This window comes from Acinonyx jubatus, chromosome A1 (assembly GCF_027475565.1).
Source record: "Acinonyx jubatus isolate Ajub_Pintada_27869175 chromosome A1, VMU_Ajub_asm_v1.0, whole genome shotgun sequence".
NCBI lineage: Eukaryota > Metazoa > Chordata > Mammalia > Carnivora > Felidae > Acinonyx > Acinonyx jubatus.
Window position 1 is genome coordinate 184,363,537 of NC_069380.1, and position 22,876 is coordinate 184,386,412.

The following is a 22,876-nucleotide window of genomic DNA, read 5'->3' on the forward strand; positions in this document are numbered from 1 at the left end:
ATCTCACTTCAGCATTCAGAAGTAGCTCAGTCCAGACTTATGTATTATACTTAATAAGTGTATTATGTATTGTAACAAAAACATAGTGTTTATATGAAGCATTGTTCTCAGTACTTTACAGAAGTCACTAATCAAAGCAAAATTTAAATAATCTGATGAATTCAAAGCTCTGGTTTGTTTATATAGTCGATGGCATTTAAAAAAATGGCCATGGAAGATCAAATGTATGCATTTAATGAATATTTATTGCTTTTTAAAAGCAAGAACAATTATGATTTTTTTGAGTGCTTGCTATGTGCAAAGCTGGGCTAAGTGGTTTGCATGTGCTGTCTTATTTAATCCTCTCAAACAACTCTAGAGACTGGTGTTTTTCCCACTTTACATATAAGAAATGAACTCAGAGAGGTTGAATGATTTGCCCATGGAATCAAAACTAGTGAATGGCTCAACCCAGAGTCAAAATGTGGATTGTCTGAGTCCAGAATTAGAACTTGGAAACACTGCACTATATTTCCACTTCTAAAAGAAAACAGATATGCTTCCAGGTGTTGATCGGGCTACTATTCAAAACAGACAAACAAACAAACAAAAAATTCTCAGAACTGGTGATTCCACAGCAAGTTGGGTAAACAAACAGATGCTGTGGCGTAGTGTCAAGGGAGGGATGGAGCTAATTTCTGAGGAGGCGAGTAAACAAGGTTGGCATTATCTGGGAGGCTTTATGGAGAACGTGAGAAAACTGGCCCTTCAAGGACAAGGTGGGGTAATCAGAGCAGTGTCTCAGGGCTTCCCTTGAATGTGCAGCCTAATAAACTGCAACCCGCTTGAGCTGCCTCCTCCATGTCACCATTAATTGGGAAATAAATTGGAAATGAAGGCGGCTGTACTTTATACCTCTCCACTTTACAGCTCCATAGCTAAGGGTAAGAGTTTTCTGGGAAAAAAAGATTGTTGTTTTTCTTTTCATTGTTTTGTATTTTAATTGAAGTTAATTTATACCTTGACTATTAATGACCTTAATTAAGACTCTGCAGGCAGTCAAAGTTTGGGGTTCAACTGTCCTAATATAGCACAACACTGAGGAGTCACACTTTATAAGCTGATGCAGATGTCCAACCTGCCTCACCTACCGCAACCAACTGCAGCCTCAGCCTGATTAGATCTTCAGCAGTGGCAAGATGATTAGGCTTACCTATGGAAAGTTCATCACTCATGTCTATTCCACATCCACTGTGAGGGCAGGATACTTTTTTTAGGCATGGCTATTTGCTGTGTTTTCTCAGCCCGCTAGCACCTTTATGTTTCCCATTGCATTTGTAGCCTGTCGTGACAATCACCTTGCATAGCACTTCTGCTTCCCAAGTTCTTCCTGCATAGTCAGTTGATCTCCCAAAACTTTATTCTTAACAGTTGAAGAAAACTAGCTTGGGATGGATTAAATCACTGTTCCAAGGTTAGAAATAAGAAACAGGGCAACCAGTAGTCCAGTCTTTTCACTCCAAGTCCATTTTGTTTTCTGGAGGCTGTTATTGCCACGGGGACCAGCAGCCGTGCTGTCTTCTTCACTACTGTGGCTACAACACCTGGCACAGCGCCAGACACACACTAGTGCCTGTTATGTATATTTTGTAAATTTTTGATTAAAAATAAATTATAAAGCTTCAAGAATTATCTAACAAATCTTGGGTTTCATAAATAACACAACAGAAACCCACTAAAATCAGATGAATTATCCAACTTAGAACAAGTTGCCATACTAAGAGTCCACTGTTCCCATTATTTTTATAATGCTTGTTATTATTGATCTGTATTCTTACCTCAGCCAAGTCTGATGTATATAACTGTTCTTAACATAGTTGCTCAATAGAAAAACAAATATCCTGGTGCTTAGAGAGGGGGAGACTCCTGAACAACTGTCATGTGTAGCGGCCAAAGGAATTTTGCTAAGCAGTTATTTTCTAGGTAGTTAAAAGAGCAAACAACCCAGAGCAGAAGGGAAAATAACAACACTCTCTGAAATAATGAAGAGTGCTTTGTTCCCCCACTTCTATCCGCTTTACTTTCCTTGAGTGTTGTAAAGTCACACTTCTCTCCCCCAAGCTTTGTGCTCCAATGATCAAACTCCATCACTTAGTAACTGTGTGACTTTGTGACATTTGATGATGCCTTCACTTTATAACCTAGGAATGAATTCCTTTTTCAAAAAGATGGTCGTGAGCATTCAGTTAGACAGTTTCTGCAAAGCCCTGGTATGTGAGACATGACTTTAAACATTTGTTTTCTTCCCTAGGGCCATTGAATCCATCACTAAAGCCATTACCTGGCCCTTCCTTGAGAGAAGTGTTTCTAAATTCATTGGGTTTCATTTCCAAATCTTATAAACTTTAAATATTAATCTTAAGAAAATATATTTGTTTAATATGTCCACTAAGCAAAATACTACCATATACCAAACCTACAGAAAATCTAATCAGCGGGCAGAGATTAATTGGTCAATTACTAGGTTCTAGCATATTTTATAGGTTCTGTTTCTCAAAATATTTTAGATTTGAATTTAAAATACAGGGTCATTAAACCACATTTGAAAGCTAATTGTTACTATATAATCTTAGCAACCTTCTTTTTGCCTTCTGCATAATTCATGAAGCTCAGACCATTTTATCTTCCAATTAAGTGTTTGGTTATATCCCTTGCTTCCACATATCATCAGTATCTACTATTGATCATTTTTATTTTATTTTATATTTCAACAACTTTACTGGCAATTGGTATATCATGATTCTCCATCAAAATAAATGTACTCTGTTATTAATAATAATGTGTTGTAACTAGGTTTTATTATCTGTAGCAATTGAAGGCTCTTAAAAATAAGACACGCAAATCTTCCCTTCTTAATAAAACAAAAAAACATTATCACAGTCATTTAATATTTGGGTATCATGGTGTCAGTATTCATTCTTTCCTTTTAGCTTTGCCAAGAAGCTAAAATCATCCAAGAGATAAAAGAGGTCACCATATCTACAGGACACCCTCCTACTCCCTGGGCTCAGAATTCAACTTAATACAGCCAACTTTGGGCTAACTCACTTCTTGAATCCTGCCTCCTTCCATTCCTTCTCGGGTCAATCCCTCACCCCACTGACCCTTCCACCATGCACAGTTTTGCCCAGCTGTTAATTTTCAAGTCCCTTGTTCTGAATTCTATTGTATTTTGGCAAGTCACATGATGCCTGAATTTCTATTGTTCAAAACTCTTCTTTTATCCTATTTATATTGATATTGCAAATTTAGGGTGGTATCTCATAATCATGGGTGTTAAGAAACAATTAAGTGAAGTTATAGGAAAAGGTTTCTGGTGTATGTAGCAAGTGCTTAACAAATGTTATCTACTGGTTTTAGTTCTAGTTTTAGCATGAATTCATCTATAATTAGGCTACTATCATGAGCATAACTCAGTAATTAATCCCTTAATACTATTTCATACCTAGCACAGCTTAGTTTTGTATTTATTCATATCAGAACTGTAAATTCTTTAAAGAGTGCCACGCCTTCTATTTCTCTGTATGCCCTAAGTGGTAGTAGCAGCAGTCTATTATATCTGTTATATCATTACCTTATTAAAGAAGTGCTCTAAGGTTGGATTATTATACCATTTAATAGATGAAGAAACTGAAACTAGCATAGTTTATAGTGATGGAGGCACCATTCACATTAGGAATTCACCCAAGTTCACTTAGATAGTAAGTGGCAGAACCAGGATATGCACCCAGACACATGGATCCCAAACCCACATACCCAGCTGGTATGTCCCTCTTTCTCCCTCATCCCTTGAGTGGCCACTTTGAAACAACTTGGTAATTGCAATGCTTTTTAAAAGAAGATCATTAGAATGGCAAACATCAGAGTGCCTCTGATTTTTGAGCATCAAAAATAAACCCATTAGAAGATATTTGTGATATAGTTAAAATGTGAGACACTAGCCTTGATCAAGCTACATTCTCATCTCAGTTCATAGCCTGATGATCCTCAGTGATCTCAAATGGCTCTAAATGATGTACTGATTTGGGTTTAGTCAGATGATGAGCGATATCTGTTTGTCTGTTATCCTTCTTAGATAATGTAGCCTCAAAGCCGGTTCTCTTAACACTCTGATAAATATTACCTAGATCACATATCCTAGCACCTTGCATAATTAGGAGCAATAAAGGCTTACTGTTTTATCTTAATCGATTCTTCTCCCTTGCAGATGGACCCACATGAGAACATCTTACTGAGCACTCTTGAGATAAAAAACGAAATGGCCACATCTGAGGCTGTGATGGGACTTGGAGACCCCAGGAGCACAATGTTGGCCTATGATGCCTCCAGCATCCAATATCGGAAAGCCGGGTTACCCAGGCATAGTTTTGGCCGAAATGCTCTTGAGCGACATGTGGCACAAAAGAAAAGCCGCCTGCGGAGACGTGCCTCCCAACTGAAAATCACCATCCCCGACTTGACTGATGTGAATGCCATAGATCGGTGGTCCCGCATATTCTTCCCAGTGGTTTTTTCCTTCTTCAACATCGTCTATTGGCTTTATTATGTGAACTAAAACATAGCCTCCCATGGGAAGCAAGGACTAGATTCCTCCTCAAACCAGTTGTACAGCCTGACGTAGGACTTGGAAAACACATCAATCCAGGACAAAAGTGATGCTAAAATACCTTAGTTGCTGGCCTATCCTGTGGTCCATTTCATACCATTTGGGTTGCTTCTGCTAAGTAATGAATACACTAAGGTCCTTGTGGTTTTCCAGTTAAAATGCAAGTGATTTGTATACATGCTGGCAAGACTGTCTGAGTGTTCCACTTTATCTGCTGATGCAGCCTATATAGAGGGCAATTATTTAGAAGATATTCTGAGAGGGCTCAGTAGCATTGCCAGTCATTTTGCTGAGAAGTGGTCATATCCAGATACTCCCCATCTTCATTTCTAAGGTTGGCATGCTGTTGAGATGGCACTGTGTTTATGAAACATCTGCAATGCCATGCAAACATGCTTACTGAAGATGACCTATGCCTGTCTTAAGGTGATAATGGTGTGTCATGGGAAGATAGTTCCCACTGGATTCTAGAAGGTTCTCATGTAGTTCAAACAGGATAGGCAGAGTGAAGACAGAGACTTGGTAACCAATTTGGCCAGTCTCTGCTTGAGCACAGGGAGTCAACTCTGATGTCTTCCATTTTGACATTTCTAGAAACTGGGGACTACTAAACATTATCATGCATGGTGGCCAAGAAATGTTTCTAAAAAGCTATTTCTTGTTGGTTAAAATAGAGTTAATAATCCAGAGAAGAGTGGAAAATCCAGAAACAAATGTTGTAACAAAATTAAAGCAAGCGAGCAGCATGACCCTTACCAGCCCCACACAGCATCTGGTCCATACATATTTTGTATAATGGCAAAAGGTCAGTGAGAGAGATTTTTTCCCCCACTTCACAGGCTTTTGACAGCACACCTAAAGAGGTTTTTATAGTTTATCTAATCAAAAGACAACCACAAAATAGAAAAGCTAGCAAAATTAGAAGTATCTTAGATGCAGGTTAGATTGGGAATCATTCAAATATACTAATATAGAGCACAGATAAAGCTAGGAGACAGGTTGATTTTCTCAGACAATGTCAGCTGTCTCTACAACATTTCCCTTAAGTTTATTTCTGAATTTAATAGGGTATTTCAAAAGAAGGATTTGTTCATTTCTTTAAAGGATTAATGGTCCTTTGCCAGCTTTTCTTGTTTCTGAAATCCTGATTATATTCTTAGGAGACAAAGCAAGGCTTTGAAGAGATTGATTGAACTACATTTCCTTATGTGCAATGACATTCACCTTTGTATTTTTCATAGCAAACAATACTTAAAGGATTATGTGCACAAGTCGAGTTAGTTTGTGGGTTTGTTGGATTTGACTTTTTAAGGGTGCTTTCATTGTATATGTTGCGATCGGCTGGATCAAAGAAAACATGAAAAGTAGTGTAGAATAGGATAACAACAAAGCTACATTAACATGATGAATGTTATGAGCCTCAATTGATATTACAGAAAAATATATAACTGATCAGCAGGCATGATGTATTGTTTTTATTCAATTTTTAAATTATGTCAGTGTGCTTCTTTCTATAATAATTGGACATATGCATTCATATGTGAGACAGTAAAGAGAATAAGCTAATATATTTTATTTCTATCAATGTGAGGTCCATATTTTGCTTTTCTTGGAGAAAATAGTGAATTGCTAATTTCTCCTTAAAGTTTGATTTGATTGAATGTTTTCTTAGAGGATGACTTTGCTATTTCTATTTTAAAGACAAGAAACACTTATTTTCAAAGTAACATCCCTAATTGTGCATAGTAGGCAAGGCCAGTATTTGCCTGTGGATAAAATGTATGTTTTTTTCCCTTGATAATTCAGCAGCTTGGAATATGACAGAGTCCTGCTGCCCTCCTATTCCAACTATCAGACAGAGAGGGGAAAAAAAAGGTTTAGCATTCAGCTTTCTAAATTCTATGCTCCAAGATGGGAGGTATTTTTTTTTTTCCTTCACCAGCAAAGGGAACTCTGGCCTTTATTTTTTGATTATACACTTGAACACTTCTGAGTATGATCTTTGGGCAGAATCCAACCAAGTTTCTGCCCATGGGCTCAGAGTAAAAATTTCTCAATTTTCTCCAGGTACATGCTTTCACCTAGGCAATCATTTTGGGGCACACACTAATAAAAGTGCCTGTCCCTTTTCGCCAGGGGTTAAAGTTTGAGTAGCATATATCAGGAAGGAGCATATCGATAACTCAGGTGCACAACTCCAAAATGCCATCCTAGAAAGGTTTTCTAGAGACAACTCAGAGCCCAAGTCTAGCAGTGGGCTCTTATTTGCAATTATCATAAAAGCCATAAAAATCCTTGATATTGTCATTTATGGTTACAACAAAATTTCAATGTCCAGGGAAGTCAACATGGTAATCTAGATCAAAGTGAGAGAAGAAACTTTGCAGCATGAGCCTCAAAAGCGTATGACCAAGGATTCATTTCTGTTCACAGTGATAAGAAGAAACCAGAAAAAGGAGAAAGATGGGAGCTTCAAACAGATGCCCTAGAACGAAATCCATATATTGGCATTCAATAACCACGTAGGTAGAAACAAATGACTCATCCTGCCCAGGGACAACAGTAGATGTAGATTTTATTTTTAACTATATTTTTACTGTAGTTGAATTGGACTGTAGTCACCAAACTGGGGGTGGGTTAGGGAGGGGTGCTAGATCTCATAACTCTATGAAAACCAGTCAGCTTGGTATCCAGTGGTTAAATTTAAGGACCACAAAAATGTGTTTTGGCAATTCTGATATGGTATTAGTATCACTTTATACATATATGTATATATATATATATATATATATATATATATATATATATATATATAGTTTTCCTTTTGATTATGAAACAGCCAGATAGCCAGCAATTAAGGTGTTTTTCATCTTTGTGAAATTCATAGGCAAATTCTGACTCTAAAATGCACAGTCTAAATGAAATCTTTGATCTCAATCTGTATATATATATTGTACATGACTGCTAGTAGGTATGAAATGCATTTTCAGAATTGAAAACTCATGCAACATAATCATGTGTTTGCATAAGGAATGTTACAATTCTTTCTACTGCAATTTAACAACAGGGGAAAATACTTAAGCAGTGCCATCTAGACCTTTTATCTTCTCATGTCTTCAAAAGCAGTGCTAAGTAAAAATAATAATAATAATAATAATAAAAATGGTTTATGAACCAAAAGACTTTACATTCTAGTATTAGGAACACAAAAAGTCTGTCAGCTTATAAAAGCACAACACATAGAGAAAGTTCAGTGGAATGCAGTGGGAAAATGAATCATGTTCATTTTAAGCAAGACCTGCATTAAATTGACAACTAACACAATTTCCATTTTCTATAGGTAACTGTGTTCCAGTCTTATGACTAAGTTCATACTAAACAACAAAAACAGCAAAACAATCAACAACAGGTCTTACAACATATCTACATGTATATATGTGTATATATAGATCCATGTAAACATAAATACATATATATGCATTCATATGTTGGAAAACAAAAGGAATAAGCTAATATGTTTTATTTCCTTCATTTAACCAATGTATGAGTATTTTTAATTGGCAACCAACAAATCAACCTATTGAAACTAATAATACAGGGTACTGAGCATTTCTCTATCAGCAGATCAATGCCTACAGTTCTTATGAACCATTGCACAGTTTGACACTACAATAGTACTGTACCTCAGAACATCGGGAATTAACTAGTTCTCACATTGCTTGTCTACTTGCTCTCTTTTTCAAGAAAACAAATAACATTGTCTATTGGTGATTTAAAAACAAAGTCTTAAAACAGAAAATGAAAAAAAAATCCTCCTTGAAGGAGGAAAAAAAAATAATAACCCCACCATGTTGGTTAGGGCAAATACTCTCAACTGTAGCAATCATGCCATTTTGCTAAGTGTACAGAGTCCATGTAATGTGAGCAACCATAACTTTCACTGAGCGTGTGTAAATATTAAAACAGATTTCTTAAATATTTTTAACTTCTAATTTGTATTTTATGGTAAGGCAATGTGCTAATTCTGTTTATGGCTTATGTTTATGTGTTATAATATTATGTAAATAATTCAACATGCTGTAAATGAATAGTCAATAGATACAAATAATTGTTTAATTCTTTTTCTTAATTTTTATTTATTTTTTACTAAGTACAGTTACTGCAGTGCCCCAGCAGAGTAATTTAAACACCCTTTTGCATAAATGGTTTGGGATCCCAGACAGAAGGGTTTCAATTTGCTATCACAGACATACACACATACACACTCACACACTCTCTCTCACACACACACACACACACACACACACACACTCACACTCACACTCTCACTTTCCGCTCTCTCACTTCCACTCTCATCCCCTTTATGGGAAATGCTGTAGTGTTTATGTAGTCAATGTAACAGCCAAGAGATAGCCTTAGAAATGGAAATGGGAAAAGCAGAAATGATCATTGATAACTTGATAGATTTTTTTATATGTCAGAGTTCAAGACACCAAAGGTTGTAACTTAAATCTCAATTTTAAAAGAGTAAAAGTTTATATTGATGGCACTACAGGAAATAAAAGTGCTTATTATTCATACCTGTTCCAGAAATTTATTACACATAATACACATGAGACTTTTTTTTAATAATAGCATTTTGTCTTTAGATAGTATTATTCCTTTTAACCAAAGACTCCAGAATTATTAAAAAACAAAAAAAAAGGAAAGAAAAAAGGAAAAATAGGGGAAAATAAAAAAAAAAGACTGCTTCACACCAAAGGTTTAAAAAATATTTTCCAAATACACTAGGAACATTGTAAAAACTAGTAAGGAGCCAACAGAATGCTAACTAAGATACTGCCGTAAAGAAATCATTTAAGAAAAAAAAAAGCAGCAACACCCTTAAAAATTTATTACTTAAAAATTGAAGTGAAACATTTCTGTAGATATATGCAAAAATTCTAACATCAGATTTTAATTTGCTTTGAAAAGTTCTTTTGTGATAAAGATAAATATGATCCAATATGATGACAAACAGAACTTTGTGTTTTTTAACTTTCAAAACCAAATGTCTCTCTCCTGTCAAATGTCCACTAATCTGATGCCCATTTGTGTGTCTTTGTACCACCAGAAGCAAGCTGACAGTTCCATCAGCTTGTATCTTTTTCCTTTTCAGTTCAGTAATTTGAGTTAAACCATGGTCATTTTAAACATAATTATTTCAAACGAAGTTGCAAATGATTTAAATTCCATAGCATTTAAAAAATTTTATTTGCATGGGTGTTTAAATAGTTCTGTTATGAATATTGTCCCTGCACAGTTCTGAATTGTCCTTTTATAAAAAGTGATATTCTAGTTTCTTCACATGTAGTGATTATCAGCCTTACTAATTACCTTGTAGCCTTTCTTAATATGCACATAATGCACATTTTCCAATGGCTAGAAAATGCAAAACACAAGTGGATATCATTGCATCTATTTTCATGTCTTTCTAAAAAACAGGACTACTAAAATCTCTGGGATACATGAGATAGTAACAAATGAGGATTATAAATGAGTAGCACATAAGAATTATTTTCTTGAATTTAAACTTATTACAGCCAGTTTCAGCATGTAAATATATAATAATGTTGGCTAGTGTGTAATTCTTGAACTAAGAAATATAAATAAAACTTAAAAGAATGTGTTGTGGTTTCATTGGGTTCAGAGTGTGTGTGTGTGTGTGTGTGTGTGTGTGTGTGTGTGTGTGTGTGTATAGTTTATTAGTATGAGTTAGATTGTTGAATCCTGGCTTTGTGAAAAGCAATGGAAAGCTTCAAACTTGGGACCTGCTGTTGGGCAGATTTGAGTTTGAGCTCAAACTTGTCACATATTAGGCATTTGACTATGCAGCTACTTAATCCATCTAACTCTGTTTTCTTATCTGTAAAGCAAAGATATAATTGCACCTCCCTCATAGGGCTGTTGTAAAGATGGAATATAATAACCCATTAGAAGTCCTTGACACCTTGCATGGTAAGTGGTATGTAAACAGTAGATACTATTGTTGTTGCTTTTGTTAATTTTCATCATTACTATAATAGCACATATATCACAAATTGTATTATGCCTAAAACTTCACAATAATTATTAAATGTTCTCTTAGGATAGATATTTTATATCAAGGATAATTAATTTAAAAATTGGCTTTACTCATGAAAATATGCTAAACATTATGCATTCATTTAACATTGAACGTGTATCTGATGAAGACATTGTGCTAAGCTCTTTGCAAATTTAATACTCATTTAGTCCTTACCATATTCCTCAAGTAAAAGAAACTCAAGATCAGAAAGAGGGAGTACTTTGCCTGTGAGACTGGAAGAACTTGGATTCCTACCCAGGTTGGTCTCATCTTCAAATCCTTGTAAGCTCTTTCCACTTCAGCATTAAAAGCAACCGGACTTACTTAATTCACATTCATTTTGGTCATTTCTCAAAAAACATTTGCTGGGCATCTGCCTTCTGCCATATGTAGTACTAGTACTGGAAATGTACAGGTTGAGCACACAAAGCCCCTGCCCTATGGGATTATTTGGCACCACTCAAACATGTAGGAACTCTCTTAAGGCCAGCAACTCATTTGGTGATAAGCTTCGTGACTTTCACCCCTCATGACTTTAGAATGTCCAAGCAGCACCTGATAGACACTATCTGTGAGGGAGGCAGCCTGTCAGGACATTATTGTCCAATACATTCAGGATTAAAAGGAGCTATTGCTATCAAAGAATGAACATCACCGAAAAGACCCAATTATGGGATGAGCGAAGAACCAGTTCTTCTCAGCTTACACTATAAATTGCAAATTATGTAAACCTACAAATGCAAAATACGTGCATTTTCAGTTGACACCCTTCATGCTAAGTTTCAGCATTCTGTCCAGCAGAGAGAACAGAAGTCAGCTCCAGTACAGGAACACGTTCAGATAACTGGTGGGGGGTGTGTGTGTGTGTGCACGCACACACGTGCACGCACAGAAACTCATGTAGGTGGGATGGTGAGAGAGCCAATAGGAAAGACACCATAGGTGCAATTCATGGTCAGTAACTTAGCTCTGGAATGGGAAAGCCCCAAACACCTTCCCTCAGATGTGCTGATCAATTCATAATTGGTAAATTCCCCTACTCATACTCCAACTAGTATAATTTCTTCTAAAAACACTTCAGATAGCCTCACTCTCTTCTGATATTTGTTCTAATTCTGAAATATCATATATCGTTTTTTTCCATGCAGAATATCCCTCTGAGCCATTCCACCCCTAGAATAATAACAGGTTAGTAAGAAAATCTCTCAGAGATATCAGTAGGCATAATAAGTCCATAATCTTTGATTTCCTAAGGCAGACAGCAGCAAGATAATGTAAATACATTCTTATCCCCATGTGATACAATGTGTAATGTGACAGAGCATTAGCCAAATGTGCAGCCCTCTTCCACCCTACCCACCATAGTATCATCCTACTATATGGACTAGAACCAAAGAATAATCATGAAATGGCCAATTCCAGAAAAGCCCAGAATGATTAGGCTTCTTTGGTAGATCTCCTTATCAATGTGTTTATTTGTTCATATTCTGATGCATTCTTTTGTTTGGTTCTAGTGGCCAGCTAGTACATTAGTATTCATTCATATATTTACTTTTTCACTTCAGAGATTTTTATTGGAAACAAAAGGAAAAGCCCCTGGGACATACTAAGACACAATGCTTAGTGTCCCACTAATACTGAGGAAAATGAATGTCTTTGAGGGTAAGGAGAGAGGAAAAAAAAATTCTCTCAGATTGGGAAGAAGGATACCTGGTTACATGGAAGTAGAGATTTGCACACTATTCAGTGGTGGTGACCTGAGGAAATGGTGGATCTCAGAGCAAATTGTGTAATGAAGTTTGGGAAACCTGCCCCTGGCGTTGCCCCAGACATGCTACAAATGACAGACTCTTGTGATCACAGTGAAAGCATCACACAGGCTGGAGCATCTCAGTAGAAAAGAAAAAAAAAAAAAAGCTTCTGTCTTTCTGCAGCAGTATAATGCTGCTAGGTAGCTTCATTTAAAAAGTTAGATTCATCACTACATTCCCATCTGAGACCTAGTGGGTACTTGGTCCCTCAACCCCACAAAGTGGTATGAGAGACAACAGGATGGATTTAATGTTAGATCAGCAATATACTATTTCTAGGATTAGATGTGCAAAGGAAGTGGGCATAACTTGTTTCCGTTCTGAAAGAAAGCTAACAAGAGATCTAAGGTTTGGCTAGAGGATTAATATATCTCACACCCTATGTTTTAGAAACTCAAATGTGTATACAGGGCTTAATAGGAATGGTAAAATAGTAATATACACTTGGCACAAAACAATAGGGAGTGGTGGGGGCTGTGGATAACTAGGGAGGACAAGCTCTACCTAAAAGCAGTTACTATTAAGCCCCATCCAATGGTTGCCTTGAGGGATTGCAACCCTGGGGTTGCCAGATGAGTCTTAGAATTCAAGAAAACCCCAAAGCACTGCATCTTTTATTTTCTGGACAGTTACAGTATGGTCAGAGAGACACTGAAACATTCATCTTTCCTATGCCAAAAATCCCATCCTGATGTTCTAGATCTGTAATCCCAGGAAAAAGCATATTACAAGATCTATGAGAGTATTTTCATATGAAGCAAGCTTCTATGCTATTATAATTGTGACAAGATCTCTTTTCTTCACTTTCCTGGAGGCCGACACCTTATAAATGAAATTTTTTATGCTCTCTCAAAATAAGAAAGATATATAAACTTTTTTATATTATAAAGTATACAGAATTGCAACAGAGGTTTTCACAATGTGAACATGTGATTGACTACTTTTAAGTCACTCTCTTTGAAGCTCAGTGTCTCTTTTCCCTATGCAGTGACTCAGAAGTCCCTTATCTCCCAACACTTCCTGGATCCATCCAGCAGTAGTGAACTTGACTAAGAACAACGCAAAAACCACCCAAGGAGGGATTTCGGTGAGGACCAAAGAGTTATGAGGGGGCAAGGAACTTTTGGGAGAGAAATGGAGAGAGGAAAGGGGAGGGCAAGGGTGGAAGTTTAAGGGATCTCCATCATTACAGAGTGTGCCATGGACTTCGGTTCTTGACGATGTCAACAACTTCAGAGATGAAGTCTGGGGCACAAATTAAATGGGAAATCGAAGTTACGGAGAAATTTCCACCTCCCCAAAGACCCTATGTAGAATGGAGCTTAGTGAATGAACCTGAAGTGAAGAACTAATAAAAAATTATCCAGAAACTTCTGAGGTGAAGCAGCAGTAGTAGAAGAGGGAAACTATACATGGAAAGGAAGACATTTTCTTCTAACTACAATAACAAAATATTGACATGGTCGATAAACAAAATAGTTTGAAAATCACTAGCCCACAGTGGTGAGTTGAAGAGCCTGGTATTACCCATTATACTGCTACAGAAAGACAGAAGACGGAAGAAAGAGAAGGGGAGAGGAAAAAATAAAGAGAAAGCAAAGACTTTTGGAAACATTTTCAGCACCTGACACCACCTCACCCACCCCTCTAAGGTATGTGATGTGAATTTAACTCTCAAAATAGCAGTGTGAAGTATAAACTATTGGCACACCTATGTTACGGAGAATGTAACATGGAATAATTGGTATTGCATCCAGAGCTGACTGACTCCAAGGCCCATAAACTTCACCCCTTTACTTTCATGCTACAAAATGCATTGCAGAGCTTCAGTTTCGCTGCTGGAGATACAGTACTTTTAAAAGTGAAGTTAGAAACAAGGTCAAAGTATTTAGGGAAAAAGAAAGGGAGGAGTGTTTACTCTTAAATTTCTATTTTATGTTTATAGTTTTACACTTATTCAGTGTTATTTTTTGAAGCTGAGAATTGTCAAATTCTAGATATTTTGATGTTTCTTTTAATTTATTTGGGTGACAGAAGAGAGATGTATATGTAAATTAAATGAGTTACTTTGACACATCTTCGAAAGGATTTTGAAAATCTCCTTCCTTGCTTTCTCTTTAAATAAGGTTATCTTTTTTTAAGACATCATTTAGAACAATTTTGAATTGTAAAAGCAGTACTTACTTCTCAATGTGGAAGATGTTATTTTTTTAAGTCCCCAAAGTAATGGTTGAACGTTCCTTTATAAGTAAGACAATACAGAGAGAGAAGGCACACCGCTGTGGTCATCTGGTCAACTGGACATGAGGAAAGAAGGCTAGGAGCCTGAAACTTTCCAAGAGATCAAAAGAGTTTCTGAATGTGTAGGCTAATAAATGCTCCTGAGAGTTGTGTGAGATTTGTGGCAGGAAACCATCAGTGTTCTTTGAACCTCAATATAGGAGTGGCCCTGGGTAGAGCTTACATTTCTCATTCTGAATGGCCTAAGCCCTGACTGAATAAAATGGAAAGATTCTTTCCTCACCTAGTTTTCTTTACTTGCTTAAAAACACCCTTGGAGGGATCGAAGAACCATTTGAGTTGGAAATCTTTCAGAGTAGCTTGCCAAATCTTTATTTATTCATACTTATTTCTCATTCCACTTGCCAGGAATTCATTTGAACATTTAGAGAATCTCTCTGTATGTATAAGACAAAACTATTGATGCATACAAAGTACAAGATGATTAATAAATAAAAACTTTTAAATGTTTTAGAAGCTTCATTTAAAATTAAATTACAGGGGTGATCTTGCCAGTTTGAAATGAGCTTTTCCCATTTCAGCTTTGGCAGATAATAAGGACACTGGCTCCTGGCTCTTGTTCTTGTTCCAAGAGCCGTCTTGAAGCACTTGGGACAGCCTCTTTAGAATCCTTGGTTTGGAGTGGCCCGGGAAAAGCAAATGTTCAGGAAGCCTCCCAAACTCACAAAACAAGTGCAAAGCCTGGGGAGGCCCAGCTTTCAATCTCCCCTTCCCAGCAGTATTAGGGTTCCCCAGAGAAATAAGAGCCAATAGAATGTGTGTATATACACACATAATTGCTCATGAAATTATGGAGGCTGGCATGTTCAAAATCTGCCTGGTGGACCAGCAGGCTGGAGACCCAGGGAAAAACTGATGTTGCAGTTCAGGTCCAAAGGCCCTCAGCCTGAGGCCAGAAAAGTTCCAAACTTGTAGTTCAAGTCCCAAGGCCATCTGCTGGAAGAATTTCTTCTTGCTCAGGGAAGGTCAATCTTTTCTTCCATTCAGACCTTCCACTGATTGTACAAGGCCCACACACAATCTGGAAAGCAGTCTTCTTTACTCAAAAGCCACAGATTTAAATGTCAATCTCATCCAAAAACCAGAAATACCCAGAATAGTTTTTGACCATGTATCTGGGCATAATGGTGTGACCAACTTGACACATAAAATTAGCCATCACATGGCCCATATGCTATAAAGCAGCCAAGGTAATGTGAAAATGCAAATACAATCATGTCACTTTCCATCTTAAAAACCTTTAAAGTTTCTACGATATCCTTAGGAAAAGCCCCAATTTATCTTGGTTCTTAAGGCCCTTTGTGACCTGTTGCTTGTTTATAGACCTCAGTTCTCCCATCCCTTGCTTGAATCCCAAGATCCCACCAGACCAAATTACTTTCAGTTTCACAGAGATACTATTTGTTTCTAGAAATGTACAGTTTATTCTTCCTGCAACATTTCCCCTTATCCCCCAAATTGTCTCCCTCATTAATTCCTATTTATTTTTTCCAGGTAAAAATTTAGACATCACTTCATCTGAGAAAGCTTTCCTGACTCCAGAGGTTGATAATTAATTCCCAACAGTCTGCCTAGCACATACCATATGCTTGTAACTATTTGTAAAATAACTGAATAAAATCCACATGTTCTGCAGAACCAAAAGTAATGCTGAGTATGGTTACATATAGTGTTAGGTGACAGCAAAAACTATTTTATAAGGGGCAATTTTCTCTTGGAACCAACCTTCTTGGCACTCTGAGTTTTACTTCTACTTCAGTGATTGCCCCTTCTCGGAGTCCTTTGCTGGTTTCTCAATGGTTCCCCAACTTCTTCCTGTTGAAGTAACTCATATTTGTACCTTCATTCAATACTTCTCTTTTAAACCTCAGGCAGTTGCTTGGCATTATATTTTGGATGTCTAATGGGTCTTTCAAACCCCAAATAGTCAAAATTGATTGTTCTCCCAAAGTTGAGGGTGACTTTAGCTACTCTGGCTAAGACAACTGTAGTCATTTCTTCTTTCTCTTCTCCTCTCACCTTATGGTGACTAAAAGTTCAAAATATACCCAGAAGCTATCCACTTCTCACACTTTCTACCTCTTACCACCCTTCTCTCAGTCACTACAGTCTGTAACCTGGCCTGTTTAAACAGCCTCCTACTTGGTCTTTTCGCTGCAGCCTTTCCCAACCTACAGACTTTTCAACAGCCAGAATGGTCACTTTGAAAGGAAAGTTAGATTATGGATTTGCTCTGCTCAAAATGCTACATGCCTCTCTGTTTCAATCAGAGTAAAAGCCAACTTTCTTAAAATGTCCTGAAAGTTCATACACAGCCTGGTTCTCTGCACTTGCCTAATTGATGCTGAATCTTATTACTCTTCCCCTGGCTCTCTGAGCTCCAAACATACTGGCCCCTTTGCTCTATCTCACAGGGCTTTCATTCTGTTCACTCTGCTTCTAACCATCCTCCCCAGGACATACTTGATTAATTACCTCACCCCCTTCAAGTCTTTCAATGAGTTCTATCCTTGCCAATTTATTTAATTTCAAGTCAAATACCTTTCCAAGCCCATTATTAGGGAGTTTATTGAAAGAATATTACCTTGGTCATAGCCAAAGATTCTAATTTTAGTAAGTTTGGGGGTTGGACCCAGTGACCTATATTTTTCATAAGAAATAAGTACTGTCATGATCATTAAAGTTTTTTTGCACTACTGAAAAATTCTCAAGGTTATGGTTTGACCTGACAGTGTCAATGCCCCTTAAAATGTTCTGAGTTGCCACATTAAGGCTTTGGCTAAAGATGTTGTTTCATCTACAAATCATGAGCATATCCAAAGAATGTTCTAACAGAAGAAAAAAAATTCTTTTTCTCTTAAATAATAATAAGAATGATGATAGTAATGATTATTAATAATAATTATGTTTTGGAATGTGCAGGACTTAATGGGAAAACATGTATGCATTTAGCAGAATAGAGATGTTCCTAATTTCTCTTTGAAAATGGAGATTCTTTCATTATGGGGACTTTTATCTTGATACTTGTTGATCCTAAGCCTCACCTTTCCATGTATATCATATTTATTTTTAACTCAGGATTTTCATTTCCCCTGACCCTAACACCTAATGGAAGCAAAGGGCTGACGATGAAAATGAGACTATGATGTTTGATCTAGGGTATAAATAGAAAAGCCTAGAACTTAGGCAGAAAAACTGTATAAACAGCCCTTAACTTGCTACATGACCTTAGGAACTGCATTTCAACTCTCTAAAGCTCAGTTTTGTCATCTATGACACAGAAGGAAAAATATTTTAGTATCAATGTGAAAGCATTCTATAAAGTATAAAGTACTGTAATACTGTGTGCGCTCAGATATTATTAGTATTATTACATAGTCATCTTCATTTTCTTGATCTACATTTATAATGGAAACTTGTTACCTTTCCTGTCTCTATGTTATTAGAGACAGTGGCTTACCACAATATAAGGAGAGTTGGCCATGATGGCATTTCTTCCTGGGTGTAGGCAATAAGGAGATCCATTATCTGAAAAGAGTTTGAAACAATAATAAAATTGGCAGAAATTTAGTCTGTTTTTTTTAATTATCATCATAAACCCACAATGTTAAAAATGTCAGAGATAAAATGCTACCCCACTTCAGATTCCTTCCATTGCTCTGACTCTTCCTTAAGAGCTACCATTCTCCACTCATAATCCCTGTGATTACGAGGGCTCACCCTCCTGCAGACTCTAGTGTGGGCACGTGACCCAGGCCTGACCTGTTGTTTTATTCTATCCAACTTGGCCACAGTGATTTTTGTAAGATAAATAAGTGACCAAGTCAGTCTAATCAACAGCAAACAACGCTAGGATTCTTGTGTGTAGTGAGTAAGATATTTCTTTATCTCAGCTGGAGTTGAGAACAGGGTGGGGAATACATGTGGCACTTCTAGCAGCCCCCCTGCCAGCACAAGGAGAGAATCTGCCTGGAAACTGAGCCAAATAACTTAAAGCAGAGACAAGGTAAGAGTGAGACCATGTCCAGACGGCATCATTGGATCATGTGGAGACAGACGCTTGTGCCTATACTCTCTAGAATCAGATAGGCCCATGCTAGTTTGATTTGGGTTTTTATCACTTACGTCCTGAAGATCACTAAGGCAAGGGTCTTTATAAAAATGAGTTTGAGGGGTGCCTGGTTAAGCATCTGAGGGGTGTTAGTTAAGCATCTGACTTTGGCTCAGATCATGATCTTGCAGTTTATGAGTCTGAGCCCCACATCGAGCTCTGTGCTGACAGCTCAGAACCTGGAACCTGATTCAGATTCCCTCTCTCTCTGCCCCTTCTCTGCTAACGCCCTGTCTCTTTCTCTTTCAAAAATAAATATTATTTTCTTTAAATGAGTTTGGTTTACCTTGGAAGACATTGAGTGGAGGGTTAGCTCATGTCAGAAGTAAAGTGTGTAGTGTGGTCCAGTCAATGAAAGAATCCTGGGTTCTAGTGCCAACTCATTTCTGAGCCTCAATTTTACTTCCTACAAAGTGAGTGAGGGAAAGTTAGGAGAGATGATTTCTGGATAATTCAAACTTCTAATAAGAAGAGTTTCTAAGCATAGCTCAGGCATACCTTGGTACATGATGGAAATTTTGGAAAATGATCCAGATTTGAAAATAGGACTGTGAATCACCTGCCAAAACACAAAGAAGTCATGTAAGACATTCTTTCTGCAACACATTATGACACTGGACTGATGACATGGAAACCCTAAGGCAATGAACATGACTGTGGCTGCCACACCATCTCAGTCATTTTTATTGCTTTTACCATTATATTTTGATGTCAAAACACATGAGGCCTCTGTATTTACAGTTGTTCTGTTAATGCATTATAATTGCAGATGTACTCAAAGGAGAAGCTTGATTTTTTTGCCTAAATGACACCTTTAATCAATTCTGAATAAAGCATGACTCCAATTAGAGATATCTTCAGAAAATCACACCTAATAGCATCATTTATTAGAATTCTAAATAGGAGCTCTTTGTTTCAATGTCATCTCCTTTTAACTGTTTTCCTAGGGAAGGGCATGGTTTCCTGCACACTATGCCAGAAGGTGAAATTCTTATGATTGGGATTCATCATATCTGATCCTACACTAGGTAACTCATTGAACATGTTTTTCTGCTTAAAATAAATCTAACAAGCTATTTGGATTACCCACCAAGTGCCAAGTAGTATAGAAAAATGTGGAAGCGAGCAAGTCTTCAAACCTCTCCACAATATATTCGAAATGTAATGGAGGATACAGATGTATGAGTTAGCACATGACTAGCAAAGAAAGGGAAGTGTATTTCATGCAAGAGGAATAGCCTGAGTGACTATGAAGTCTGGAGGGTTGAATATGACAGATTGTGCTTGAAATACAATAAAATGAAGATGAGGTCATACTGGGATAAGATGGGTCCTAATCCAATGATTGATGTTCTTATAAGAAGAAGAAATTTAGACACAAACATGCCGAGGAAAATGGCTATGCTAAAATGGAGGCAGAAATTGGAATTATAATGTTGCAAGTTTAGGAATGCCAAGGATTGCTGGCGACCACTAGAAGTTAGGAAGGAAGAACGGACCCTCTCCTAAAGCCTGCAAAGAGAATGTGACTTTGCCATCCATCATGAGAAAAGGAAGCCCTTGGAAGTCATCAGTCTCCCAAAAAAGAACAAAAAGAGTAGGTCTAAAATCAACTCATTGCCTTCAGCAGAGTTACCTCAGCAGACAAGCAGGGCCATGAGCAAAGACCAAGTTGTTTCCCCCGAGATTTGGGAGCTGTTTGCTATCTTGCATCATTGGATTAAACAACAATAACAACAACAACTAAACTATTACATTGCCCTAGTATATTCTCTTACTTTTTAGCTTTTTTTCCCACCCCCACCATCTATTTTCAGTTTCCTCTGATCTTCCCAGAAGAAGCAGTTTTATCTGCTAGCCAACTTCTTTTAGCCTAATGATTCAACATCCTATTATAGATATTGTACTTAAATAGTTCATAATCTCTCACTTCCAGACATGAAGAATGGAAAGAATTTTTCCTGAAGCTGTATGCCAACATGGCTCATGAGATAATTTCTCATAAGTTTTGTTATTTTTTTTCATTGAAATGCCTTTGTCCCAAAGGATAAGAACTTTGGCAAAAGTAGCCACAGCAACAATGAAAAAGTCCTGGTTCTCTGTGTGTCCTCAGTACCTAGCACTATGCCTTGTACAAGGCAGGAACTTAGAGAATATTCAACAGAGAAATGTGTTAATGATAGAATGAGTATGTTTTTGCTGTTATTTAAGTCAGAAAATACATGAAAATATTTAAAGTGTCCATCTTAGAAGATAAATGAAAAAAAAAATGTGTACACTTAAAAAGTTTGGCTCTTCAAATGGAATGGGATGAGCTCTATGGAATTGTCACAGCCCCAATAGCAAAAGCAAGCAAAGGATATAAACTATTTTCAATGGAAATAAAGTAAGGGCTTTAAGTGTCACAGGGCCTAGAATTGAAGACTGGCTCTAGCTCCTATTATATGAGTTTCTTGGCAAATTTCTTCATCATTCCTCACTTTTTTTTTCTTCTGTATAGAATGTAATTTATGGCTAAAAGGATGTTAACCAATTATTTGCTAACTCAACAGAGACCAAAATAAATTCCAATAAATTTAAGTGGAAACAAAACAAAAAAAGAGTTCAATTAGAACAGAGTATTCCCCTTTTTGCCTTTAAAAAAGTCTCAGAGTTATATGTGGGATTTAAGAAACAAAACAAGCAAGCGAAGGGGGAAAAAAAAGAGTGAGAGGCAAACTAAGAAACAGACTTAACTGTAGAGAACAAACTGATGGTTATCAGAGGGGAGAGGGTAGAGAGGATAGGTCATACAGGTGATGGGTATTAAGGAGTGTACTTGTGATGACCACCAGGTGATATATAGAATTTATGTACTGGAATTTAAATAAAAAACTTCTCTTGATTGTTTTTTTTAACTTTTTTTTTTTATTGAGAGACAGAGAGCATGAGCAGGGGAGGGTAGAGAGAGGGGGAGACACAGAATCTGAAGCAGGCTCCAGGGTCTGAGCTGTCGGCACAGAGCCAGACGTGGGGCTCAAATTCACAAACCACGAGATCATGACTTCAGCCGAAGTTGGACACTTAACGGACTGAGCCACCCAAGCGCCCATAAATAAAAACTTTTAAAAAACTAGGAAGAATTAGATGAAAGAATGTGGAATCTTTTGTAGAGCACCTGCAGCTTAATTGTCTGTAGACAAAGAAAATAAAATTGAAATTTTTTATATAAATGTTTACTGTAATTGTAGAGCCCCCAAATCATTCAGTGATTATGTTAAAATGAAATGGTATTACTCAGAGTCAGTATTGTTAATTCTCAGTATAATATTACATTTCAAAAACAGAGTTTAGTATAAATATAGCTTTGGTGAGAGATTATGAAATATAAGTTTTGACTTTAAGGATAACTTTATTTCCATAGTCATAATGTTATTAAAATCACCTTGTATGGATTTGATATCAATAAGAAATGGATAATAAGAGGATAGACTTTTTATATCCATTATAATTTATTTTTCTGAAAAAATAAAAAGCAACATACTGAAAAAAGGCTCAGAGTTTATTGCCACAAGTAAATGTGGAATTTCTGTACTAGTAAGTAATCAATAGATATTAACTAATACTATCTTCATTCTCGTCGTCTATATTATTTGCCAATAATCTGCTAGGATCTACAAATTTCAAGGTGAACAGTTTCAGTTCTCTTCCCTGCCCTTGAGGGACTTGTGATCTAGAAGGAGATTATTACTAGTTATATTCCTATCAAAGACCCTCTTCTGTTGAATCTCAGAATTTCATATATTGTAGCGGTGTAATGCAGCAACTGATGTAAAAGAATTTGTTATAGCAGTGTTTTTGATTGGAAAAACTCCTCCCATGTGGCATAATCAAGGGACTGAGGTCCAGCCTTGGGGCCATCC

General features: G+C 36.9%; 1 protein-coding gene across 4 annotated transcripts in view; it reads left to right on the forward strand.

Moving 5' to 3' along the window:
- GABRB2 (gamma-aminobutyric acid type A receptor subunit beta2) overlaps window positions 1-10,309 on the forward strand; it is a 236,054-nt gene extending 225,745 nt beyond the window's left edge. For all 4 annotated transcript variants that reach the window (XM_027033701.2, XM_027033716.2, XM_053226767.1 and 1 more), the window contains one exon: window positions 4,247-10,309. In XM_027033701.2, the coding sequence (XP_026889502.1) occupies window positions 4,247-4,594 (348 nt within the window). In that variant the 3' untranslated portion in view covers window positions 4,595-10,309. The remainder of the gene's footprint in view (window positions 1-4,246) is intronic.
- Window positions 10,310-22,876: the final 12,567 nt, after the last annotated feature.